Source organism: Vidua macroura, chromosome 16, assembly GCF_024509145.1.
Source record: "Vidua macroura isolate BioBank_ID:100142 chromosome 16, ASM2450914v1, whole genome shotgun sequence".
Classification (NCBI taxonomy): domain Eukaryota; kingdom Metazoa; phylum Chordata; class Aves; order Passeriformes; family Viduidae; genus Vidua; species Vidua macroura.
In genome coordinates, this window is record NC_071586.1 from 1,481,153 (window position 1) to 1,503,456 (window position 22,304).

A 22,304-nucleotide genomic window follows, 5' to 3' on the forward strand; every position below is an offset into this window, starting at 1 on the left:
TCTTTTATAATACTTTACTCAAAACCAGAAAACACTGTGAGGAGGATTGATTACAAGAGCTGTGAAGTTCTCACAAACTTCCCCAGTTCCAGATGTTAAATAACAGTGGATGGCAGAGGAGCTGCAGTCTGTCCCTGCCCTGAGCTGGGCCTGGGTTCTGCAGCTTCCTCCAAACACCTCCACTGTTCCCAGCTCCAGTACCTGCCTGGGAATGCAGGGGGGTGTTCTGTCACCTGCAGCACTCATCAGTGCAAGAACACACCTTGTATTTAGCTTGCTGAGATGGTAAACGGGGAATCTGAGCATTCCTGGTTTGAGGCCCAGGCGTGGATAAGGGCTGGAGCCAAAGGTGACAGACTCTTGCAGCAACTCCTAATGCAAAATGGTGAGCCAGAGGCAAAGGTGGTGGGCACTCTGTTCTCATCCAGGAAGGCAGATCAGCTGCCCAGAGGGGGCTTGGATTGCTCTGAACATGTTTATCCTGCACCCAAAACTCCCAATACAGCTGGGAAGCCCTGTGGCCTCCTGTCATGTGGAAGATCAGCTGAGATCCAGACCTGTCCCCTGTGTGTGCACAGCACACTCACCCTGCAGAGCCCCAGGGCTCCACACTCTAGGCTGTTCCCTAACCCTGCAGACCTGGACACTGCCAGGTTTGGGGTTCTGCTGCTCAAGCCCCCAGAGCTCCCACTGTGAGCTCAGCACAGACTGGAGTGTGGCTGGAGAGAAAGTGCTCTCTGCTGCCAACTCCAGAAAAGGACCAAGGAGCAGATAAGGGATCTGAGTCAATGCACAGGCACCCCCCTAACCAAGGCTTTAGCCCCCAAAAGGCAAAGGGGCTGCTGAGCAGTGCCTGAAGAGGGGGAACAGCAGCAGAGATGACACAGGACTGCTAATGCTCACATTCACTGAGGCAATCTGAGTTACGGTGTTGCTGAGCTCTGCACCACACAAGGACAAGGGACGTGAACTGAAACACATCAAACCCTGCCCGAGAGCAGGGAACACCTTTTCACCCTGGGTGTGATCAATCACTGGCACAGGTTGTCCAGGGAGGGGTTGGAGTTGCCATCCTTAGAGATATCCCAAAACCATCTGGACATGGTCCTGGGCCACCAGTCTTGGGTGACCCCACATGAGCAGGAGATGGACCAGTTTCCTGTCATGGTGTCACCAGCAGGTCTAAGCATAAAGGGTAAATCACTGAGAGCTAGAGTTAAGCAAGAAGATGGTGTTGGAGCAGCAGGAAGAGGCAGCACGAGGCAGAAGGAAAGCAGCTCATTCTCTGCAGGGTGAAATGCAGATTTTCCTGCCTTACACTACTGGAAGTCAACATATGGGTTGTACGTTTGTGCAAGAGACTTTGTGTGGGCCTGAACGGGGCACAGTCCAGCTGCAGCATCAGGGAAAACTCCCAAACCCATAACCAGTGCCTTCAGTGCAGTGTAATTACTGAGGTTTCCTTTCAGCATCGTCACGTGTTGTCCTGGTTAGGGGAAGAAAGTATTTCTCCAAGGCAGAATTTCTCTCAAGGACAGAGTTTTTCACACAGTGAATCACTTTTTCCTTCACAAACCCCCTGCCTAAGTAAAGAGGGGGTTTGTGGCAGCACTGGGAACCAAAAGGTGGGAGAAATAATAATAAGGAAATTTAAAAGAGTCTGTAAGACTAGAGTCTTTGACTGATGGCTGGCAAAGCCTGCTTGCTGCCTGCTATAAGGGGTGTGTGGTAGGAATGGAGATCTGGAATTTTTAACTACTTCTCATCCAAGGGCTGCTCTGGATAATATGGATCTGAGGATAAATCAGAGCCAGAGCCTTACCAGCAGCCTCTTCCCTGAGGAAATGCCAGCACTGGGCCAGTCTGTTCTGCTGTGGAAGATGAGGCTGATCCTAACTTCTAATTAGAGAGATGACATAAGGTCAAGTGCTCTTGAGCAGGATGTCTGCTACACTGTTGTAATGCCTCTGCACAGAGTCGGAAAAGGGTGGGGGAAGAATCTTTCACAGCAGGGACTGGAAAGGAAAAGGAGAGACGTGGCAAACATCCAGCAGAAGCAACTCAGATGCTCAGATACCTTTGCAGGCAAGGAGAACACCCAGTGCAAGGAGCAGAGAGGCAGCTCAGGCACCTGCTCTGGGTGACACAGGAGACCTGCAACCACAAGGAGCTGACACTGCCCAGCTGGGCTGCTCAAGGTTCTCTGTTGCAGAAGACTCAGGATCTCAGGTTTGAGGAGGAGCTTTTTCTTGGTTTGGTATTTCCCCACCCCAGAGTCAGTATCAGCCCTTAGTAAACAAACCCAACACTGGAACATCTGATACATCTGGCAGGTTCCCAATAGGAAGGTCAGAGTTACTGGTTTTCATGGCTCTGTGCTGTCGCTGGAGCTATCATGGCATTCGAACTCAAAGGACCACGATTAGGACCATCATGAACTGTCTGGTCCCACAGGAAGATTTTAAAAGCCAGGATATTAGAAACATTACTTTCACAAGACCAAAAATAACAAAGTTTCTCACAGCAGTCAGCAAACTGAACTGTGCAGGCGTGGGAGGAACCAGGGGATATAATTTAGGAGCTCCACAGGAAAGATGAGAGGGAGGTAAGGTGTAAACCTGCTCTGCTCGGTGCCAGGTGAGGATGGGGCTCATGACTCTGACTTCAGCCGAACTGAAAATGTTATTTAGACCATTCATCCACTAAATGCACCACAGCCTGCAGTTATTCCCACCTGGAGTGCAGAGAATTTCTCAGGTAGTGATTGTTCCAAGACAAGAAGATGCTGCACAGGAGTTTTAAGCATGGATCATCAATGAACAAGCTCTCTGCAGTTTCTGCAAGCAGGGATGTCCCAGCCAGAGCCTGCAGTGGCAGATGGTGAGGGGAGCTTTGCCACACTGGCTTTCCCCAGTGATTTGCCCTGGCTCAAGGTGACAGGGCATCATGTAGTGCCCATGTAATCCTGCCTCCCTCACATGTCCCTAAGAAACTCAAAGGCCTTGGAGCTTTGCCTGCTAAGGAATGTCTGGACCATGCACCTGCCTGCAGAGCTTCTTTTTCTCCTGCTCAGGCTACGCCTGTAGAGGCAATGACTGCACAATGGGGGGCTTTTAGCAGCTCCAGACAACCCAAATACATCTGGCCAGGGATGTCCTAAAGCAGCAGGGGCATAATCCTTCTCTTCTGTGACAGCTGCCAGCACATGGATGAGACACAGGGCTGGGGTAGGAAACTCTGACCCTCTTGCTGGGAGTGCTGACTGAAGGCTCCTAAAGCTCCAGGGCACCTTGCCCTGCCAATGCCCACTGGAATACAAAGGCAGCCATCCAGAGAAGGGCTGGGCACTGCAGCCACCACACCTTCTCCTCTTCCTTCTCCATCCTTGGTTCCTTGGCCAGCCAGGGAAAAAGGGAACGGATCCAGCACAGCCCTCATCTGCCAGTGCAAAAAGCAGGATACAGTTGTGACACTGACTCCTTGATTGAGCTGGGGCAGAGGAATGAGGAGAGCTGGAGGAAGTGCATTTTGGGTAAGGACTGTATTTAAATTTGACACAACCACTGCATGCCTAGTGGGACATCCTCCAGTGCACAGGCACCCTTTCCAAGAGAGACACACCAAAATGAGACCAGGACATGGAAAGCCAAGCACTCACGCACTTTGGAAATGTATGCAAAGCAAACTACTCTCCTAAGAGAAATCACAGATCATGGTAAAACAGTCTGTGCTTCTGGGCCTTCAGCCTTGCTCTTACAACACCTCCTCTGGTGCTGCAGTGAGGGTGAGTACAAGCCCTCCTCAAAAGAAATTAATAGATCACATGCACTCAGACACCCAGCTGTTCAGTTTTCAGTATAGGACTCCACGAGCTGATTCTCCACATGGTTTTGATCAGCTGGCTTGAAGGCTGAAGCATAAAAGGTCCAAAACATGCTCTGGCCAAAGGCACCACAGCACTGTGGCTCTGAACCACCTGGAGGGATTGATTTGCTATGGCCCTGTGAGCTGACATGGAAGAAGAAATTCATCACCAAACCATTTGGGAGCTGCTCCCTCCATGACACTGAGCGCTGGTTTCATGAGGCACTGACTTGGTTTAACCTTTTGCTTCCAAAATAATCATTAGCATAATAACAAACACAGTGTAGGGGAAGAGAAAGTTGAAAAATAATGTTTAAAAATACTTGCCTTTAAAAATTCAGCCCTTCCTATGTTACCAAAATCTATTTAAAGGGATGGAGCAGTTGCTGGCTCTGAGCAGCCTTTGGTCCCAAAGCATTAGGAGTCGGTATGTTTTTCAGGTCAAGTTCCTAAGTTCTTTCACTGTCTTTAGTTCTGCTTGTCTCCTTTGTGTTTCCAAGGGTAGATGAGCTCTCCAAGGAACAGTTTCTTGCAGAGAGATGCCCAGGAGTCCCTGGGATAGCAGCTGTAGGTGGGCAGTCTGTACGTCTGGACCACACCTCCGTAGGAGAGGGGGTTGATCTGTGTGGGGAAAGAGGGACAGCAGCAAGGGAAGCATCAGTCCTGCTCCTCACACAGCATCAGAATCCCTCCCTGGTTTGCTTAGGCTGTTTATCCTTCTTCAACATCCCCCAACATGAACAAATTGAGCTTGGCAAGGGGTGTTACTAGAATCATTCCCAAGCAGAGGGGCAGACAAGAACCAGCACGAGAGCTGGGGGAATGAGAGGGGAGTGTGTTACACACCAGAGTAGAGGGGACAGTGGCTGGAGAGACAGCAGACAGCAGCAGAATCACAGAGCCATGGAATTTTTTCATTTGGAAAAGACCTTTAAGATCATCGAGTCCAACCCTTAACCCAGCACTGCCAAAGCCACCACTAACCCATGTCCCCAAATGTCACATCCACACTGCCTGTGAACATCTCCAGGGATGGTGATTCCACCACCGCCCTGGGCAGCAGTGCCAGCATCTCACCACCCTTCCCGTGAAGAAATGTTTCCTAATATCCAATTTAAATCTACATCTAGTACTGCACTGGGGATGCACGGGGACTCCAGGAGCTCCTCTGGAATAGACCAGTTTAGCTGTACCTGTTACAGCTCTCAGCCCACAGCTGTGTGTTAAATTAAACCTGGTATCACTCGAAACCACTCAGTGGAACCAAGTCCCAGCACAACAGGATCACACACAGAGCTCCTCATTACCATTTTCAATTAAGTCTCCTTGGCTGAGTTAATTTTTTTTAATTTGACTTCAATCACCACCCCAAGTCTGTGCCTACAAAAGTTCTGCTCATGGTCCCCAGTTGCTGCATTGACCTTTTGAAGACAGGGATGTGAACAGACACATTTACTGTACAAGGGGTGACAGAAGCATGTCAGACCTTGGAAATGCTCATCCCAGTGAAGCATTCAGGGTAGGGATACAGGTGAAGTCCACAGGATGGATCCAGTGTGGCCAAGACCTGATGCCTGAAAAGGATGCACAGCACAGCCTCCAAAGGACCAAAAAAGATGGCACAGAAATGGTGGTGCTCAGAGCACAGACCATGAGAGATGCCATGGGGTGGGGACTTACAGAGGCAGGGAAAGCTTGGTCAGTAGAGAGAAATGGAAGGACATCCTTCTCTAATAAAAGGGTTCAGCTCTGCTGGAACCAACCAAGCAGATCTGGGAAAGGAGACTGTAATTCACAGCACAGAATCCAGCCACAAAAGAAAAGAGAGACAGCAAACCCATGCACAGAGTCACTACTTGGTCAAAGCTGAATTTTTTTTTTTTTTTTTTTGTCCACTAACTGCTTGGAGCTCATGGAGTGGTGAGGGATGAACCCCCAGTGCCTACAGAAATGGAACTCTTGGAAAGCAGGGCTGAGCTAAGAGTTCATTAGAACTAATCCTAGAGATCTTTGTCAAATTAGTTTCAAAGTACAAGATTGCTCAAGAGAAGGGGGAAATGGCTGTACACAGAAGCATCCATAGGAAGTTTAGGAAAAAGGCCAGGGCAGCAGCTTGCAGGGAAAATTAGAATAAACGGAGGGGGGGGGGGAGGCCAAAGAAACCTATTCCCAGCACTAACAGCTGTAAAACCTGTGTAACTAATTTCTGCCCATTTCCTCAGCTGTAGGCAAAGCAGAGTGTCTGAAGTGCAAACATGCTGGGGGAGTAGGACAGGAACTGCTGCTCTACAAGGGAGAGACACAGCATGTGCTCCTTTGGCTATTAGCTGTGTGGGCTGGAAGGCCTGCACAAAACATTTCTGGTTGAGAAGCACCTCTGGGTAGAGTGGTGATACCCAGGGGTAGCTCTGGCCACTGTAATAACCAGGGCTTCTTATACCCAGAGCAATTCACGTCCCTGCCTCTCCCGGTATAAATGGAAGCAAACAGGCAAAACTCATTATTAGTGAAGAGGCAATATTTGTTCCCCTTATGAAAGTTCTGTAGGTCAAAGATATAATAAACCCTGCTGGAATATCCATCCTAATGGAGCTGTTCCCTTTTCCCTTCCTCTGCTGTTTAACCCTTTCGAAAGCAATTGCTGGAGAAGACTTTCAGCAGAAGGTACATGAATGGATCAAACTCATTGTGATCTAGAATCCCAGAATCTCAGACTGTTTGGGTTGGAAGGAACCTTAAAGCCCATCTTGTTCCATCCCTGCCATGGGCAGGGACACCTTTCACTATCCCAGGCTGCTCCAAGCCCTGCCCAGCCCGGCCTTGGACACTGCCAGGGATCCAGGGGCAGCCACAGCTTCTCTGGGCACCCTGTGCCAGGGCCTCAGCACCCTCACAGGGAAGAATTTTTTCCTAATATCTACTCCAGACCTGCCCTCCTTCAGCTTAAAGCCAGTTTTCTCCATGGGCTATCAGTTCTGTTGAGCCACACTGCCAGAAATATTTCTTCTTGTGCACCAAAAGAAATTACTTTAAACACTAATGAAAATACTGACCTATGTAAGACTTCCTGAAGAATATTAAGTAGCATTTGAAATGGAAATATCATCCCCCATCCTCTGCCCCCCTCTGGACTTTGGGTCTGGACTTTGCATTTCAGAGGCACTATCTTAAAAATCAAAGATAATCCCTTGGCTGAACGAGGAGCTGCTTGGGAATGCTCAAAGCCAGCATTATTGATTTCTAATCCATTCCCAGTGCCCCACAGGACAGCTCAGACTATCACCTACAGCTGCAATTATTTTGGGTGTAGGTCCATGCATCCAGCCTGACTTCCACCAGGCACTGCTCCTAGAGGGCTTCCACACAGAGAGGGGGAAAGCCACTGCAGATTCTCAAGAAGGGCACATCACTGCATACAATAAATAAGAGTTTCACTTAAAAATAGTTTTTTTTAGATTACCTTCTCCAAAAGCCTGTCAGAAAGTGGGATATTCAGCAGGATTTCTGACACAAGCCCATTTTTCATTTCCATCACCACAAAGAGAGCAAAAAAGTGCCTTTTCTGACTGTCTGCTCATTATTATTGGAACAGAAGGCTGGAACAGACATCTACAGCAGCACTTCTACCTCTTGAGGTGATGACTTGTGCTATATTTCAGATAGAAAATGGATCTTCCTGCAGTGGTCCAAGGAAAATTCATCACAGTCATATGACTCACTGCCTTTGCTCTTTAAGTCATGGTCTTTTCCCTCTGGAGACTCCATCCACCTCATCTCTCACACATACTGATGCCAAAGCCTCTGCTTAGCAGCTCCTATGCCTCATCTCTGGTGTCTGGTTTCCTTTTTCTGGAATCTCCTGGCCACAGAGAATGGCAGATTTTGGTTCTTACACCACTATCCTACCGAAAGGCAGGAGCTGGGAAGACAGCTGGCCTAGAGAATGCTAGTTTTGCCCTAGAAGACATCTGTAGAAGGGATTCCCCCTAGAATTGCTACTAGCTGATTTGCTGGTTCCCTGCTAGCCTGACCTTTGTTGAATTAGAGTGGGACTGGTGGTAGAAAAAGCAAAAGGACTGGAAGCTGCAGTTAAATCCTTCCCACACACTCCCCCAGTGTCCAAGTGCTTTTATAAGTGTTATGCACTACTGGCAGCCTCTCCTCTTTAGGATGCAGAGAGCAAGAAAAGCCTCCCTGGGACATGGCTGTGTTTCTGCTGGGTCAGGAGATGGAAATTTCACTCCTGAAAGTGTAAGTAGAACTTCCCTGCTGCCAACACCTCGTTTCTTTTCAGAAGATAATTTCCTTTAGTATCTAGATGCCAGAGCGTGGGAGTGGGGGGTTACAAAAGCACAGGTAAGCTTTGCCCATACCCCTCACCAGGGCAATCCTGGAGAAAAGCAGGAGGCCCTTTCCTCGCTCATCTTGCCCAGCCTCTCGTCCTGCTGGCCTCATGGAGCAGCCAAGGCTTTCCAGCACCACTGGAGGGGAAGAGCTTTTCCTGCTGCTTCATTCTGGATGGTTTAACTGCCTTCTTTTGCTTCTCCCAGTGTTCAGCAATTATCACATGAAGCTGCACAGAGCCAGGAGGTGATAATGGCATGAGGTCTTAATCCCAGAAGTAACACAGCTCTGTGTTTCTCCTACTCCCCTTCTTCTACATTTCTCTTCACACCATCCAGGGCACTGCACTTCCTCCAAACACAGGACACAAGCAGGGCACCAAAAAGCACAGAAAACGCTAGCCAGCCACAGCAACACGAGATTATTTCCCTTGTTTCAGCATTTTACAGCTGATAATGTTGAAGTGGAGCCTTTCAGTGGGAGCAGCACAGATGGGCTGGTCACACTTTGGGGGAAGGCACGGGGGCCTTACCTGCATAAGGAGACGTAAAGGTTTTCCATCCTGCTGCTCAAGGACTCTGAACTTTACTCCAGCTGCAAAAACACAAAACAAGGAAAGCAAACCCATGGTGGGATTGTTGGGGTGTTCTGTGCAGGGCCAGGAGTTGGACTCGATGATCCCTGTGGTCCTTTCCCACTCAGGATGTTCCATGGTTCAATGTCTGGAGCACAGACCATGAATTTGCTGCCCAGTGCTGTTAGCTGAGCACTGGTTCCCTAGAAACTGTCTTCAACCTTTCTGGATTTGGGAACATTCCCCATTTTCAACAGGAAGATGTATTGTCTCTAAAATGCTTTAAGCCTAATGACACAGCTCCATTAAAAGTAATCCCTCTCACCTCGAAAACTCAGTCCTAGAGCAAGCACAAAGACTAGAAATCAGCCAGCTAGACCTGAAGATGATAGAGGGACTGGAAAAACCTTCAAATTTTCCCAAATTTCTATCAGAATGGGAACTCCATGTTAGCAGCAGACAGAGAGCCTGTCTTTAATTTGTGCTCATGTGGACAGAGCACGTGCAAATCTGTCCCTCTTTCAGGCTGAGGGAAGGAAGTGGCTGACCTGGAGGCCTTAAAACATTTCAAAGCAATCCCTGACCATTAATCCCAGCATCCACATGTTTTTAAGAGGCTAACCCCATCAAACCTGCCACTTTCCTATTTCCTCTTGGATTTGCCTCATTGCCAGTACTGTAAAGATAAATAGGAAAGATTTTGGATGCCACGGGTGACACAGTGCACACACAGATTTAATACAATGTTTCAAAGGTAACAGCTTGGACCAGAGAGGAATTTTTCTTACAAAGATGTTAAATTACTTCACAGAAATAAAATCACCAATCCATCTCTGCAAACCTGTTCCAGCCAAGCATGCCCTGTTATTCTTTCCTGCAGGTAAGAAGATGAGAGAAGACTAAGGCACAGATCAAACACTGACAGGAGCACAAACAGAATAAAACTCCTCACCATTGTAAGTGCCATTGCTGCAGTATCTCTATGACTCTTGAACACTGAAAAAAACCAAAATGTTTTCTCTTTTTCCTCAAGCTTTGAATTAATTAAAATCATACAGTTCACTCCTGGATAGAATGCTCTTCTCTAACACACAGCTCTGCTTTAAACTCTCTCCCCAAATCATAAAACTTTTTCTGTCCAGGACAGGAGGGATTTATCTGCATTTTGCTGGATTATATTGATAGAGGGACTTCCCCAGTGGCTTGAAATAGATGTTTGAGTACCCTGGGCCTCAACAAGCAAATGTGCTGGATGACCAAAGTGCTCAATGTGATTCACAGAGCTTTGGCTATGAAGGAAGTGTCTAAGCCATTCCAGGAACTACTTTTCTGGCAGACTTTGTCAGAGAGAGAGACAGAAACAAGCAGGCACTGAAGGTTCAGATATGTGGTTGGGCACTCTGGAGTCTTACTCCAGGAACAGTCCATTATCCCAGCAAATGCTGGTTCTGTAGGTCCTGGCCACACACCTCCCTTCTAAAGCTGCAAGCCAACACTTTCTTAATTAGATTATTTAATTGCTCAAGAGTGTTAAACTTCTAAGAAAATATGAGCACAAAAAGGCTATAAATTCATTTTAGAATGACCTGCAGATGACTGCAGGACTCTGAGCAGTTCCCTCCTCACTGGAAGAGCAGGAAGGCTCAGGCTCCTGCAGATCACTCCAGCACAGAACCCCAAACTATTCCATGACTTCCAGCCAGCTCCAGAGCTTGGGGGGTTTGCTTTTCCTGTACAAAGGCATCAGCAATGGCACAGGGGAGGTCAGGACATGAATTCATTTGCTTTGTTTCACATGACAACACACTCAAGTGAGAGTTTGTACTCCAGCAATTGTGGCAGGTCCTACAGGACTATGACAAAACCTGTTCCAACATTTCCACTGTGAATGTTGGGAAAGGGAAGTACAGGAAAAATGAGCTGGCCTGTTCACAATCAAACAATGCTGGTAACTTGTGTGTGGACAGTCTGAAACCCCTGAAACCCCTGCTGTTCTTTTTTCATGCTGTGAATCCACATCCCAACCAAGGTGGCACCCCTTGAGCTGGGGCACAGAACTCTTGCACAGAGGACATCAGCTGTGATCTAGATAAAAAAAGTCATAGAAGTCATAAATATTTCACTTTGGATGTCTGGAAAGAAAAAATGCATTTAGTTTCTGGTGTATGGATGGATCACTCACATACCCCTGGCCTGGGCTTCATCAGTGGAGTATTTTGTCAGTTTGGACACTGAGTCAAAGAACTTGGAGGCCACATGCCACAACTGAACTGAGTTGAACTCAACCCCCTTCCTACCAGCAAAAACTATCCATTCATGTTGGTAGAACCACCCTGATGGTGCCTGTAAAATCAGCTGCCCTAACACCTGCCAGACGATGTTTTCTCCAAGTTCTGAGTCTGACAAGGGAGGCAGCACCTCAGCAGTGAGGACACCATGTGATTTGTACTCTCTCAAGTCCTTTGAGTTGGAGTCAACTGCTCCATCTGTTCCTGTTGCCATGCCATGGTTTTGCGCTGGGGCAGGAACAAAGGCTGCAGAAATGCTCAGCGATGCCTCTTCCTCTCACAGACACCAGGGCACTGCAGTGCCAGTTAAGGAACATAGCTGAGAAGTCAATCCCCTGCTTGGGTGGGGGCTTGTTTCCTGCAGCAGAGATGTGGCTGAACAGGAATAAGGAGAAGTAACCTGTGGCCTTACATAACCTAAAGGAATTCATGGTCTTAAACCTCTCAGTGGCACCAAGACTTCCTCCTGCCCTACATCCTGCCCATTACTGGGTCAGTTTTCTTCAGCAGCATCTCCTGTTCCCGAAGACAGCCCTGAAGGGTTTAAGGTGTTTCTGCCAGGAAATTCATAGGAACCTGCTGAAGGCGGCCATGGAAAAGCAACAGAGTTGGTAACACAGCTCGGCTCTACCTTCCCAAAGCTGAGCCTGGCAGTGCTCCAGCAGACAAAGCTGCTGAGGTTGCCTTGAGCTTCCTCTGCCTTTGATGACTGGCCTTGGTTTACTGATGATCAAGCTCTTTCTTCTATGCTAAATTCCTGCTGCATGCTCTTTAAAAGCATGGGAGATAATAATTTAGATGTGCTTGACTGTAACTAGATCAACCATAGCTGTGGACAGTCAAAGGCATTCCAAAATGAGTCCTGACCCTGGTGCCAGCCATGGTTTATGGTTACCCAAAGTGAAAAAACAATGACTGGTTTCAAAATGGTGACAGATTAGTCTCAAAAAGGGAATTATTATCTGAACTCTGCCCAGAGCTTTGAAATTCATCCAAACACCAGGGCTTCAGTCAGTCAAAGTCAGCATAGAATTGAAAGAGCTCCATTGATTTGCAACCACTGCAGATCCAACTCTTTGGAACAGCTGATATTCCAAGTATTTTTGTGATTTGGCTTGTTTAAGAGCCCAAATACCCAAAGTTATGAGCCTGTTTCACAGAATCATGGAATATCCTGAGTGGGAAGGGACCCACAGGGATCATCCAGTCCAGCTCCTGGCTCTGCACAAACCCCCCAACAATCCCTCCCTGGGCATCCCTGAGATCATTGTCCAAACGCTCCTGGAGCTCTGGCAGCCTCAGAGCCGTGCCCATTCCCTGGGGAGCCTGGGCAGTGCCCAGCACCCTCTGGGGGAAGAGCCTTTCCTGATATCCAATCTAAACCTTCCTTGGCACAGCTCCATGCCATGTTTGACTCACAGAAGTTTTACCTGACCTGGTAGTCTGGAATTGGAATAAAAGATGAACTCGTTTAAATGGTGCTTGTTTGGATGCAATTTTTAGTGGCCAAGGGCTTTCTAAAGGTGCTCCTGATTCTGCTTCAGGTTCAGATTTCACTCCATTGACATCCTCATCCTGCTCCTTGCAGGAATTGGTTCACAGCAGGGAAACCTGCACAACTCGAGCCTCGGGGTATTTCCCACCCGCACTGCATCCTCAATTCAGGAGTGACCCAGTGCACCAAAATCAAGCACATAATGCAAAATGCTTGAAGTGCTGCAGGGGCAGAGCTGAGGGACTCACCTGCGAGCCTGTAGGATCTGCAGAGGCGAAGGATGAGGGAATAAAGAGGCAGGGAGTCAATCAGGTCCACCAGCAAGTGTATGAGGCCCTGCACAATCACCACCAGCAACCGGAGCTACAAAAACCAATTTAACAGAACATCTCAGGAAACAGGAGATGAAACACTTGCAAATTCCTGAGCTGAGCTTGGATCTAACACTGCTGTCTGCTAAACTAAGACCTCCCAAAGTGGGTGTGATGTCTGGAAGTGCTGAGCATCCAGACCCTGCGTAAGGGTCCTCAGCAATCTGGTTTAAGGGGTAACTCAAATGGAGCTCCTACAGCTGGAGATGCTGTGACCAGCAAGGACATGAGAACTATTCTACTTTCAAGAGCCACAGTTTAAAAGGAAGCCCATGTTCCCCCACTTTGAGTCAATTCCATCACTGTGTACCAATGAATGTAAATTCTCCTCTCTCCAACAGTGAGCTGCAACAACTCATTTCAGCCTGAAGAAACCCCTTGTAGAGTTTAAACAAGAGCAGAGCAGGCAGAAATGAGCTTCCTGCTCTGTGCTTTCTGTCCCTGACTAAAGCACCTCCTTTTGTTACACTGCAGTTATTTTCTGCTCCAAGCTCATCTGAAAAGAGAGGGCTCAAAAAAGATGCTGAAAGCATGTGATGGCCACTGTCTGTGGAAAATTTGGCTCCAGGCAGACCATGGAGAGGACTGGTCATATTGGGGGAAGAAAAGAAAAATAAAGAAGTCCAAACCTCTGAGGAAAGCTTTGCTGAAAGCATTTAATTCAGCAAGTTAATTCCCTGAAAAAAAAGTTCTGGATCAGACTAGAGAGGCCATCACTGCAGATGTGGATGGAAACATATAAACTTCTGAGAGAAAGGAAGGGGAACAGTTTGTCCTGCTGGCCAGGATTTGCTGGGAATTCCCTTTGGAAAAACACAAACATGAGCTGTGTGAGAATCCTTCCTAAGACACCCACATTTTTATTTTCTTTATGGATGACCATAAATGTCTAGGAAACCACTTCTTACTACCTCAGAAGTGTTTTAGAATGTTTGACTTGTTTCAAGGATTAAATCTTACCAGGGTAAACACCAAATAATACAGTGCAGTTGTAGGCAGCAGGAACAGCAGGATTGTGAACAGCAAAGTGCCAATAAATAACTAGGAGAAAAGGAAACACAATCATGAGCAGAGCAATGGCAAAATAAAATACATTACAAATAAAAAATAGGAGACTCTGAGGCAATGGAAGTTTGCAGGACTCCTTAATGTGTTTTTATCTTGTCTATGTGAATAATGCTGTTACCTTGGATATTTTCAGTATTTCTCCTCTCACTGGGCCTTCTTCAAATCTCCTTATTACGGGAGTACATTTGGAAAGATAAATAAAAGCTGGATCCTGACAGCATTTTTCTTTTACAGACAACATTCAAGATTTCCCATCTCAGGCCAGCTTCCTTAGGAAACTAGACTTATGTGATCTTGCAATTTTTCCACTCTCTGTCCCTAAAAGTTTTAGAACCATTGATCAGATTTTACCAGAAAAATGTTGAAAATAACAAAGAAGTGGTAATTTAAATGGTAATTCTGGTAAGAATTGAGAAGTACTTATGTTTCTCTTTGTTTTAGCAGTGCAGGCACCTGGTGCAAACCTGACAGAATTTGGGTGATAAACATTCCCCAAAGCAGCAAATGGCTGAGCTGTCCAGCCACAGGAATTCTGCCTCTTGCTCAGTGGGAAGGTGGGAGAAAGAAAGAAGCTGGAGTTGGGGAGCAATATCTAGAGGATGAAGGAAAAAATTCCTTAAGGAAGCAGGTGTCATTAGCTTCACTGCCCACAGAAAAAGTTATTTTTATTCTGGGCCAGCCCAGTTGGCGTAGGTCTAAATAATTCCAAGTGGGAGAATTCAGATTTATACCAAACAGGGACCTGACTCTTCTATTTCCAGTCACCACTTCCAGATCAAAGAGACCACAGGAGCATAGGGCACTGCAACTTCTGCAGAAAGGGACCACGGCTGTGGGATATCATGAAAGAAAACAACCCAGCAGCCACGGCACAGAGGTGGATCATCATCACAGCTTTAGGGATATAACCAGGAATAGATCACAACCCAATCCATTCTCCTTGCAGCAGTTGTTTCTCTCTTCTTCTGTCACACCACTGCAGTTGTTTAAACCTCCAAAAGTCTTTTAAGGTCTGCTTTGAATGTCTCTTCCTACCCAGCCAGCGACACAATTCCCACTGGTCTCCAGAGCAGCAGGATGAAGCCTCAAGTGCCAAACCAATTCTCCTCAAAGTACACAGGGAATGAGCCCTGATGCAAACCTGGCACTGAGGCTTTTAATCACCAAAGAAACAGAAAACCTGCTCTCAGCTGTGGTGCAAGAAGCTCAAGGTTATCTGTTGTAATAGAGAGAGGAGCTGACCCTGCAACTTTCCAAATATTATTGTATTATTTCAGTGATGTTTGCAGCTGCTGGCCTGCAGCAGTCCAGGCTCTGCTGGACTTTTGCATGGCATTTCAGAAACTAAAAAGAGCTTACAGCACTTCACAAAAAATTGCCTCTGCCTGAGTGAGAGTGTGTGGGCCAGGCTCCAGCACAACTTGAATGAAATGGGGCCTTTTAATAGAAACGCTGCCACGGCTGTTACTGTGGCAACACTGTTGGGCACCACATTTCCAACTGCCTCCATCCCTCCCCCATTCCCACTCCAGGCTCAGGAACTCCGGCACCTGCAGCAGCCGCTGCAGCTCGCCCAGTGCCTGGCACGTGCTCAGGGCAGCTCTGCACTTGTCACAGTTTGGTCCTCTGAACAAGGGAAGGGGTGCTGGAGGGTACAGAAGGGCAAAGGGAAAGGAAGGGATGGGATGGGATGGGATGGGATGGGATGGGATGGGATGGGATGGGATGGGATGGGATGGGATGGGATGGGATGGGATGGGATGGGATGGGGTGGGGTGGGATGGGGTGGGATGGGGTAGGGTGGGGTGGGGTGGGATGGGATGGGATGGGATGCTGGAGAGCATGGATAGAGTGCAGGGTAGGGAAGGGGTGCAAGGAAGGGGTGCAGGGCAGGGAAGAGGCGCTGCAGGGAAGGGAAGGGGTGCAGGGAATGGAAGTGGTATAGGGAAGGGAAGGACTGCTGCAGGTAAGGAAGGGGTGTTGGAGGGCAGGGAAGGAGGGCAGGGCAATGAAGGGGTGCTGCAGGGCAGTCAAGGAGTGCTGTAAGGCAGCAGAAGAGCCATGGGCTCAGAGTGCTGGGGTATGTCCTTGTTCTGGGCACCACAAAGGTGTCTGTGTCCCAGTATCAGTCAGAGCAGGATGGGAGGGCATCATCAAGGGCAGTGCCCTGGGGTGTGCCCAGGGCTGTGGCACTACCTGGTCCAGGTCATAGGAGCAGGAATCCACCCGCTGCCGCAGCACGTTCCACTTCTTGCCCCGGAACAGGCGCCACAGAGAGGACAGGCCATAGATCTTCAGGCAGTAGAGCCTGAGCAAAGAGAAGACTCTGCAGCACGGCTGGCAGCTGCCAGCTCCAGCACCACCCAGCTGTCACCAGCACAGCCCCACGCCTACTCACCCACCTGCAGAGCCAGGAGTGGCAAAAGAAATACACTGGGAATGATGCAGATAAATACTCATGGCTCAGTCAACCCCGTCTGGGCTGGTCCCTGGCATGGGGGCTACTGCAGCTAGCTTTGGGCCACTGGAGGGCAATGGCCAGGCCATGCCCTGGAGCTGCAGCAATCACCAGCCTCATGGCAGCACCTTCCCTGCAGCAAAAGGGTGCTGAGGCCCTGGCACAGGGTGCCCAGAGAAGTTGTGGCTGCCTCTGGATCCCTGGAAGTGGCCCAGACCAGGATGGATGGGACTTGGAGCTATCTGGGATAGTGGAAGGTGTCCCTTCCCATGACAGGAGTTGGAATGAGATGAGCTTTAAGGCGTCTTCCAACCCAAACTATTCCATGATTCTATGAAAAGAACCAGTAATCCTATTTCCCCAAGCTCACCTGTGTCTCCCCAGTTCAGATCTGTCCCTTCCCCTGCCTTCAAACCCTTCCAGACAGGGCTGGCCAAGGCCTTACCCCCACACCTGAGTCAATGCAATGCAACTGTGCCTCTCCAGCAGAGATACAAGGGAGAGGAGTGGAGCCCCTGAAGCTTCTCTAGTAACCCACAGCTCTAAAAATCCTTAAGAGTGGGAAGAGAGCAGTGAAATATCTGGTGGCCTCTATTGCACCCCTTCCTTAGGCTTTTAGAACTTGGTGCTATGAGACATGGGGTGACAAGGGGCAGGAAACAGACACCTCTATAGGATAACATCAAGGAAGAAAGAGCCCTTGGGATGGAGAGGAGGCACAAAGAGCCCTGGGCAGCAGTGCCAACATACAGGGATGTAAAGAAAGGGTACATGGCCAATGTGTGGGGTAGAATAGAGTCTGAGAAAGCCTGAGCTACAAAAGCCAGACTGGCAAGCCAGGCCAGCTAAGGTGTGGAGGCTGCTCAGATTTCACAGCAGCAATGTGAAAGCAGAGGCAAGGAGTCTCATCCAAGAGAAAAATCTGGTTTGAGGAACACCAACTGCTTCAAGGAATTGGCAGGATGCCTCCAGACTGGCAGGCACAGCTTGGTGCACTAATCTCTATGCAGGAGAGAGCCCAGGACAACTCCTCCAGGTTCTGGCACACACCTGCCCATGGCTCTGACTAAGGCCACGCTCTCCCTGTACCCCCTGACATGACACCCAGCAGGTGTTGCTGCAGTGGCACCTGCCCCACCTGCCCTGGTTTCACTCTGCACACACAGGCCTGCCCTCGTTTCACTCTGTGGTTTGCTCCACAAGGGAATCTCAGGCTCCACCAGCACCTGAACCAGCAAATTCTTCCTCCTGCCAGCTGCACGAATTCAAGGGGCTGTGCTGGCTGTGGGTGACTGCTGACTCTTCCTGGCTCTCCATGGGGACAGCACACAGGTGTGCACTCTGTACTTCTGACAAACACAAGACAGGTAGGCTGTCTCCCTGCAGCTCCAGGGAAGAGCAATCAGCTGACAAAATGCTTTTCCTACTTCCTACTACCACTCTGAACAACTAGGATGAGCAAGGCCATTCTTCCCAGACCAACACAGAAATTCCAATAATTAGAGGTGTTGGGAAAAGACCTCCCACTCCTGACATTACTGATTCTGGATGTAAGGCCTATGCTCACAACAGACCTGGCTCATAAATCATGTCTCAATATTTCCAACCATTCCCTAAACTACCCATACCTAAAGATTTACTATTTCCTGCGTTGTTTCCTATGTAAAGTCTGAGGAAAGATGATGGCCATTCTGTACTTTATAAGGCAAAAGGTCCTTTATCTCTTGTCCTCCATCTCCCTGGCAAGCTCATCCTGTGACCTGTGGGACTCCTTGGTGCAGCACAAATTAGAGGAGAGCAGGAACAGAGCACAGTGATGGGCACCTTTTGCACAGGAAGTCCAACATGCCCCAGATGTGCCCTGAAGCCCCCTGCACTCATTCAGAGCCTCTGCCCAGCTCTCAGGCCACAGACCCTCCAGACAATGACACCAGGATAGTGTCACAGACCTCCTGTAACCCCAAACCTGCCACCTGTGCTCCACAGTGCAGGCAAGGACCTCTGAAGCAGAGTAGAGACAGGGATTTTGGGGCTTCTCCAAAACTACAGGGGTACCCCTCTCCTCCTCCTGTTCTCCAGTTCCCCTCCAAATCTCTAGCAGGGTGCAATGGAGGAGAGTACTATGAGGCTGAATCAAAGGGATGGGGTGAGCTGCTTTCTTGTCCTCTGCCTGTCATGTAGTTTCATTTTTCCAGGTCACTACCAGGACAGATAAATATCTAAATGGAGGAGAAATTAAAGATGGGTTGCTTGTACTACTGTGGCCATCATTTCTACAGGCTTAAAAGACTGCAAGAAATTATTGTGGGTTAAACTGTGAATTCAGGAGAATTACACCAGGACTGAATGCTTCACCACAGCCTCAGGTGTTTCCAAACAAAGCCCAGAGAGGGAGGGGGACTCACCTGGCCCCGTAGACATAGAAGCAGTATATATGGAAGGTCAGGAGTGCAATGATGTCGGAGAGGATGCAGAGAGCCACGGTCAGGCCCAGACAAGCCGAGAGCCCCACGTACCACAGGATCATCTCAATGAAGGGGGACAGCAGGTGGATGTAGCCTGGTGGACATGGCAGAGGGTCAGTGTTCGACTGGGTCATCTCCCTCTTGACCCTCTCAAAAGGCTGATTCCCCTTGCCCTAGAACATTGCTCCAGAAATCAGAGCCATGGAAACATGAACCTAAAAACACAACTCCACAGAAGTGAAGCTGGAAAACTCTTTTAGATGCCATCTTCTCTTTAGGAGGGCCAAAAAAAACTCTCCTTCTGCCCAAGTTTCTGCCCCAAGGTGGGGCAGCACTGGGAGAATGGGGAGGAGTGTGCACAGCTTGAACACAGCAGTCACCTTTCTTCATGAGATTTCATGGAATTAGCATATCATGGTTTGGGTTGCAAGGCACCTTAAAGATGATTTAGTGCCACCCCCCTGCCATGGGCAGGGACACCTTCCACCAGACCAGGTTGTTTCAATCCCTACCCAATCTGGCCTTGAACACTTCCAGGGATGTAACATTTAATTTTCTACATTTGTGTCCAGGTTCTTAAGTACATTTTTAACTGCACACATCAACCTTTACTGCAACTATTCCTGTTTTTCTGCTCTTCCCACAAAAGCCACTTCATATGGCTTTTGTAAAATACAGCAGTATGGACAGTCTCTTTCATTACCAAAGTGGGGCAAAGTCACAGAAACAAGACCATACTTGACTGGTGAGCAAAGTAAATCAGTAAAATAACTATGGAGTTCATGTCCATCATGCCTGTACCCCTCCATCAAGGATAACAAGAGTGTGTTATTTCAAGGAAGAAACTGAAATAATAAAATTGCACTAAGCTGAAGTTGGTGATAGCACAGGGCTGGCACTTGCATCCTTGCACATTTCTCATCCCTAGAGCTGCCTCTCACATGGCAAAGACCACAAAACCCTACAAAAGACCTCACAGCAGTGCCTTCCCTTGGACACTCACCACCAGTGACACCAAGGAACTAAGCCCCAGCAGCATCCACACTTCTTGCAGAGCATCAAAACCAGCACTTTATTTAATATGCATGAATTCCTTGTGTGGGAATCCAACTTTGGCTTCAGTTCCCACAGCAGGAAGACTCCCAGACAAGTCTGTACTTGCAGAAGTGCATTTTGATTCATTACTCACCTCTAGGCAAACATTAAACACTCAGAGGGAAGAGATGAAAAGGGAGTCTGGAAAGTTAAACAATTTCACTTACTGATCCAAAGATGGATGTGATAAAGGAAGAAGCGGCCCAAAACTTGATCCAAGGCTCGGTTCATTTTCAGTCCAGCTGGTGCTCCCATCAGCCACTGGAGCAGGTCCTGCAGCTCTTCAGCTACGTGCTGCAAACACAAGGAAGCCAGGCCATGGAGAGAAAAGACTGCAATCACACTGAACAGGACCAGTGCACTGTAACTGCTGCCCCCTCAAGTATTCCACCACAACCTTCAAACCAATGTGAAAAAATCCAAACAACTACCTAAATCAGAAATGCACTTTTATTAACTCCTCACTGAATTAAACACAACAACTGAGAGGAACCTGAATTGCTTTCGTGGTCTCTGTGCTGGGACCATGGAACTATGTCACCTCTGGCCACCTCTGGAAGGTTTGCACAGTGGGATTTCTTGGGGTAATGAGAGTTCTGGAAATAGATGGCAAATGCTGGTGCACATATCCACTTCTGGGGACAGTCAGGTGAAAAGTCAGAGCTGAGTTTGGGGAAAGCTGTTAGGATTTCAAAAGTGGAGGAAGATGGCAGTGCACTAATGGTCAAAAGAGAGTGAATTTTTATAAACAGTGTTTGTTTGGAGCAGGGTAGAAAACACAATTACATAAATGTATTTCATGCACAAACTCTCTTGATACTTTGTGGTGTACTAGGCAATAGCCCTGATCTTGCTTATCACTCTCTGCAGGCTTCATGGACAGGTACTTCACGGCATCTCAGCAACAAAGCAGCCTTGGAATCACTGAGGAAAAACACTAACGGAGGTCCTCCCCACATCACTGAATGAGAAAACCATTATGGTTGGAAAAGCCCTCTAACAACAAGTCCTATGAACCTAATACTGCCAGGTGCACCACTAACCTACATCCTCAAGTGCCACATCCAGATGGCTTTTTGAACACTTCCAGTGACTCCACCACTGTCCTGGGCAACCTGTTCCAATGCCTGACCACCCTTTTCATAAAGGAATTTTCCCAATATCCAATTTAAACCTCCCCTGATGCAACTTGAAGCTGTTTCCTCCTGTCTTGTCCCTTGTTACCTGGCTGTCCTCTCCTGTCAGGAGTTGTGCAGAGCCACAAGGTCCCCCCTGAGCCTCCTTTTCTCCAGGCTGAGCCCCTTTCTCAGCCCCTCCTGGTGCTCCAGCCCCTTCCCAGCTCTGTTCCCTTCTCTGGACCTGCTCCAGGCCCATGTGCTGTCACTTCACTGCTGCAGAACAAACCAAATCCCAGCTCTGGGCTTGTTCTTCCCTACCTCAAATGTGTGCCCCAGACCCTTCACTGAGGGCTGCTATTCACTGCTTCTGGTGATTTTAGCCCAGGCTGGTGTTATTTTTTGATTTTCTCTCTCCACTACTCCACACTCTCCACACTCCCCTTGCAGTTGGGTGATTTTTCTTCTCAGAACTTCACACCTGCCCTGCTCCCCTGAGCTGAAACCATTGCTGAGCTCCAGTTACCAAGCTCTGACCTGAGGGAGCTGATAACCTTCAGCAAACAGGTGGGGAAAATGTCTGGAAGAAGTGACCTCTTACACTGTCCCACATGGACAGAGATTGTGAGGAAAAGCCCTTTTTCTCCATAAATCCCACTTACAGCCCATGCAAGTGAAGGGCACTGAAAACTGCCCATGTGCAGAACCACCAAACCTCACTCTCTAAAGCTGATGCACTGTAGCCTACTTTCCTTATCATTCATGTGTATAACTTCCCTATGAAAAAAAATATTTCCAAGGAATGGTTCCATTTTCTTTATTAACCAACAGATCCTGGCAAAAAGAGTTTGTAAACATTTACTTTTAGTGCAGTGGCAAAATTAATGGTTCCATTTTCAACTTCTCTTGTCTTTCTATTCCCTTCCTTTTCCGTCTGTCTCACTGCAAGTCAGGACTGATTGGATCCCATGGAGCTCACCTCTGTGGATGAAAAGCATTTGCTGCTTTATAAATAGACTGGTTTTAATATTTAAAGTGTTGGATTGGTAACTTAGAAAAAGCATTTGGGGATTTTAATGAAATATTTAAATGCTTGAAAGCAGCCCTTCAGCAAGGCTGAGTTTTAGCATGGAGTATTTCTGGAGGCTGCCAGTCCCAGAGGTGCTG

The 22,304-nt window shown here is 48.1% G+C and overlaps 1 protein-coding gene across 6 annotated transcripts in view; it reads right to left on the reverse strand.

Annotated features, from left to right (window-relative positions):
* The window catches only part of PIGQ (phosphatidylinositol glycan anchor biosynthesis class Q), a 38,534-nt gene continuing 16,230 nt past the window's right edge, over positions 1-22,304 (reverse strand). For 2 of the 6 annotated variants that reach the window (XM_053991830.1, XM_053991827.1), the window contains exons 5-11: positions 20,190-20,316; positions 18,868-19,021; positions 16,201-16,312; positions 13,897-13,977; positions 12,814-12,928; positions 8,741-8,802; positions 1-4,485 (exon numbers count right to left, since the gene is read on the reverse strand). In XM_053991830.1, coding sequence (XP_053847805.1) covers positions 4,333-4,485; positions 8,741-8,802; positions 12,814-12,928; positions 13,897-13,977; positions 16,201-16,312; positions 18,868-19,021; positions 20,190-20,316 — 804 coding nt within the window. In that variant the 3' untranslated portion in view covers positions 1-4,332. The other 4 variants (XM_053991828.1, XM_053991829.1, XM_053991831.1 and 1 more) reach the window with 4 other exon arrangements.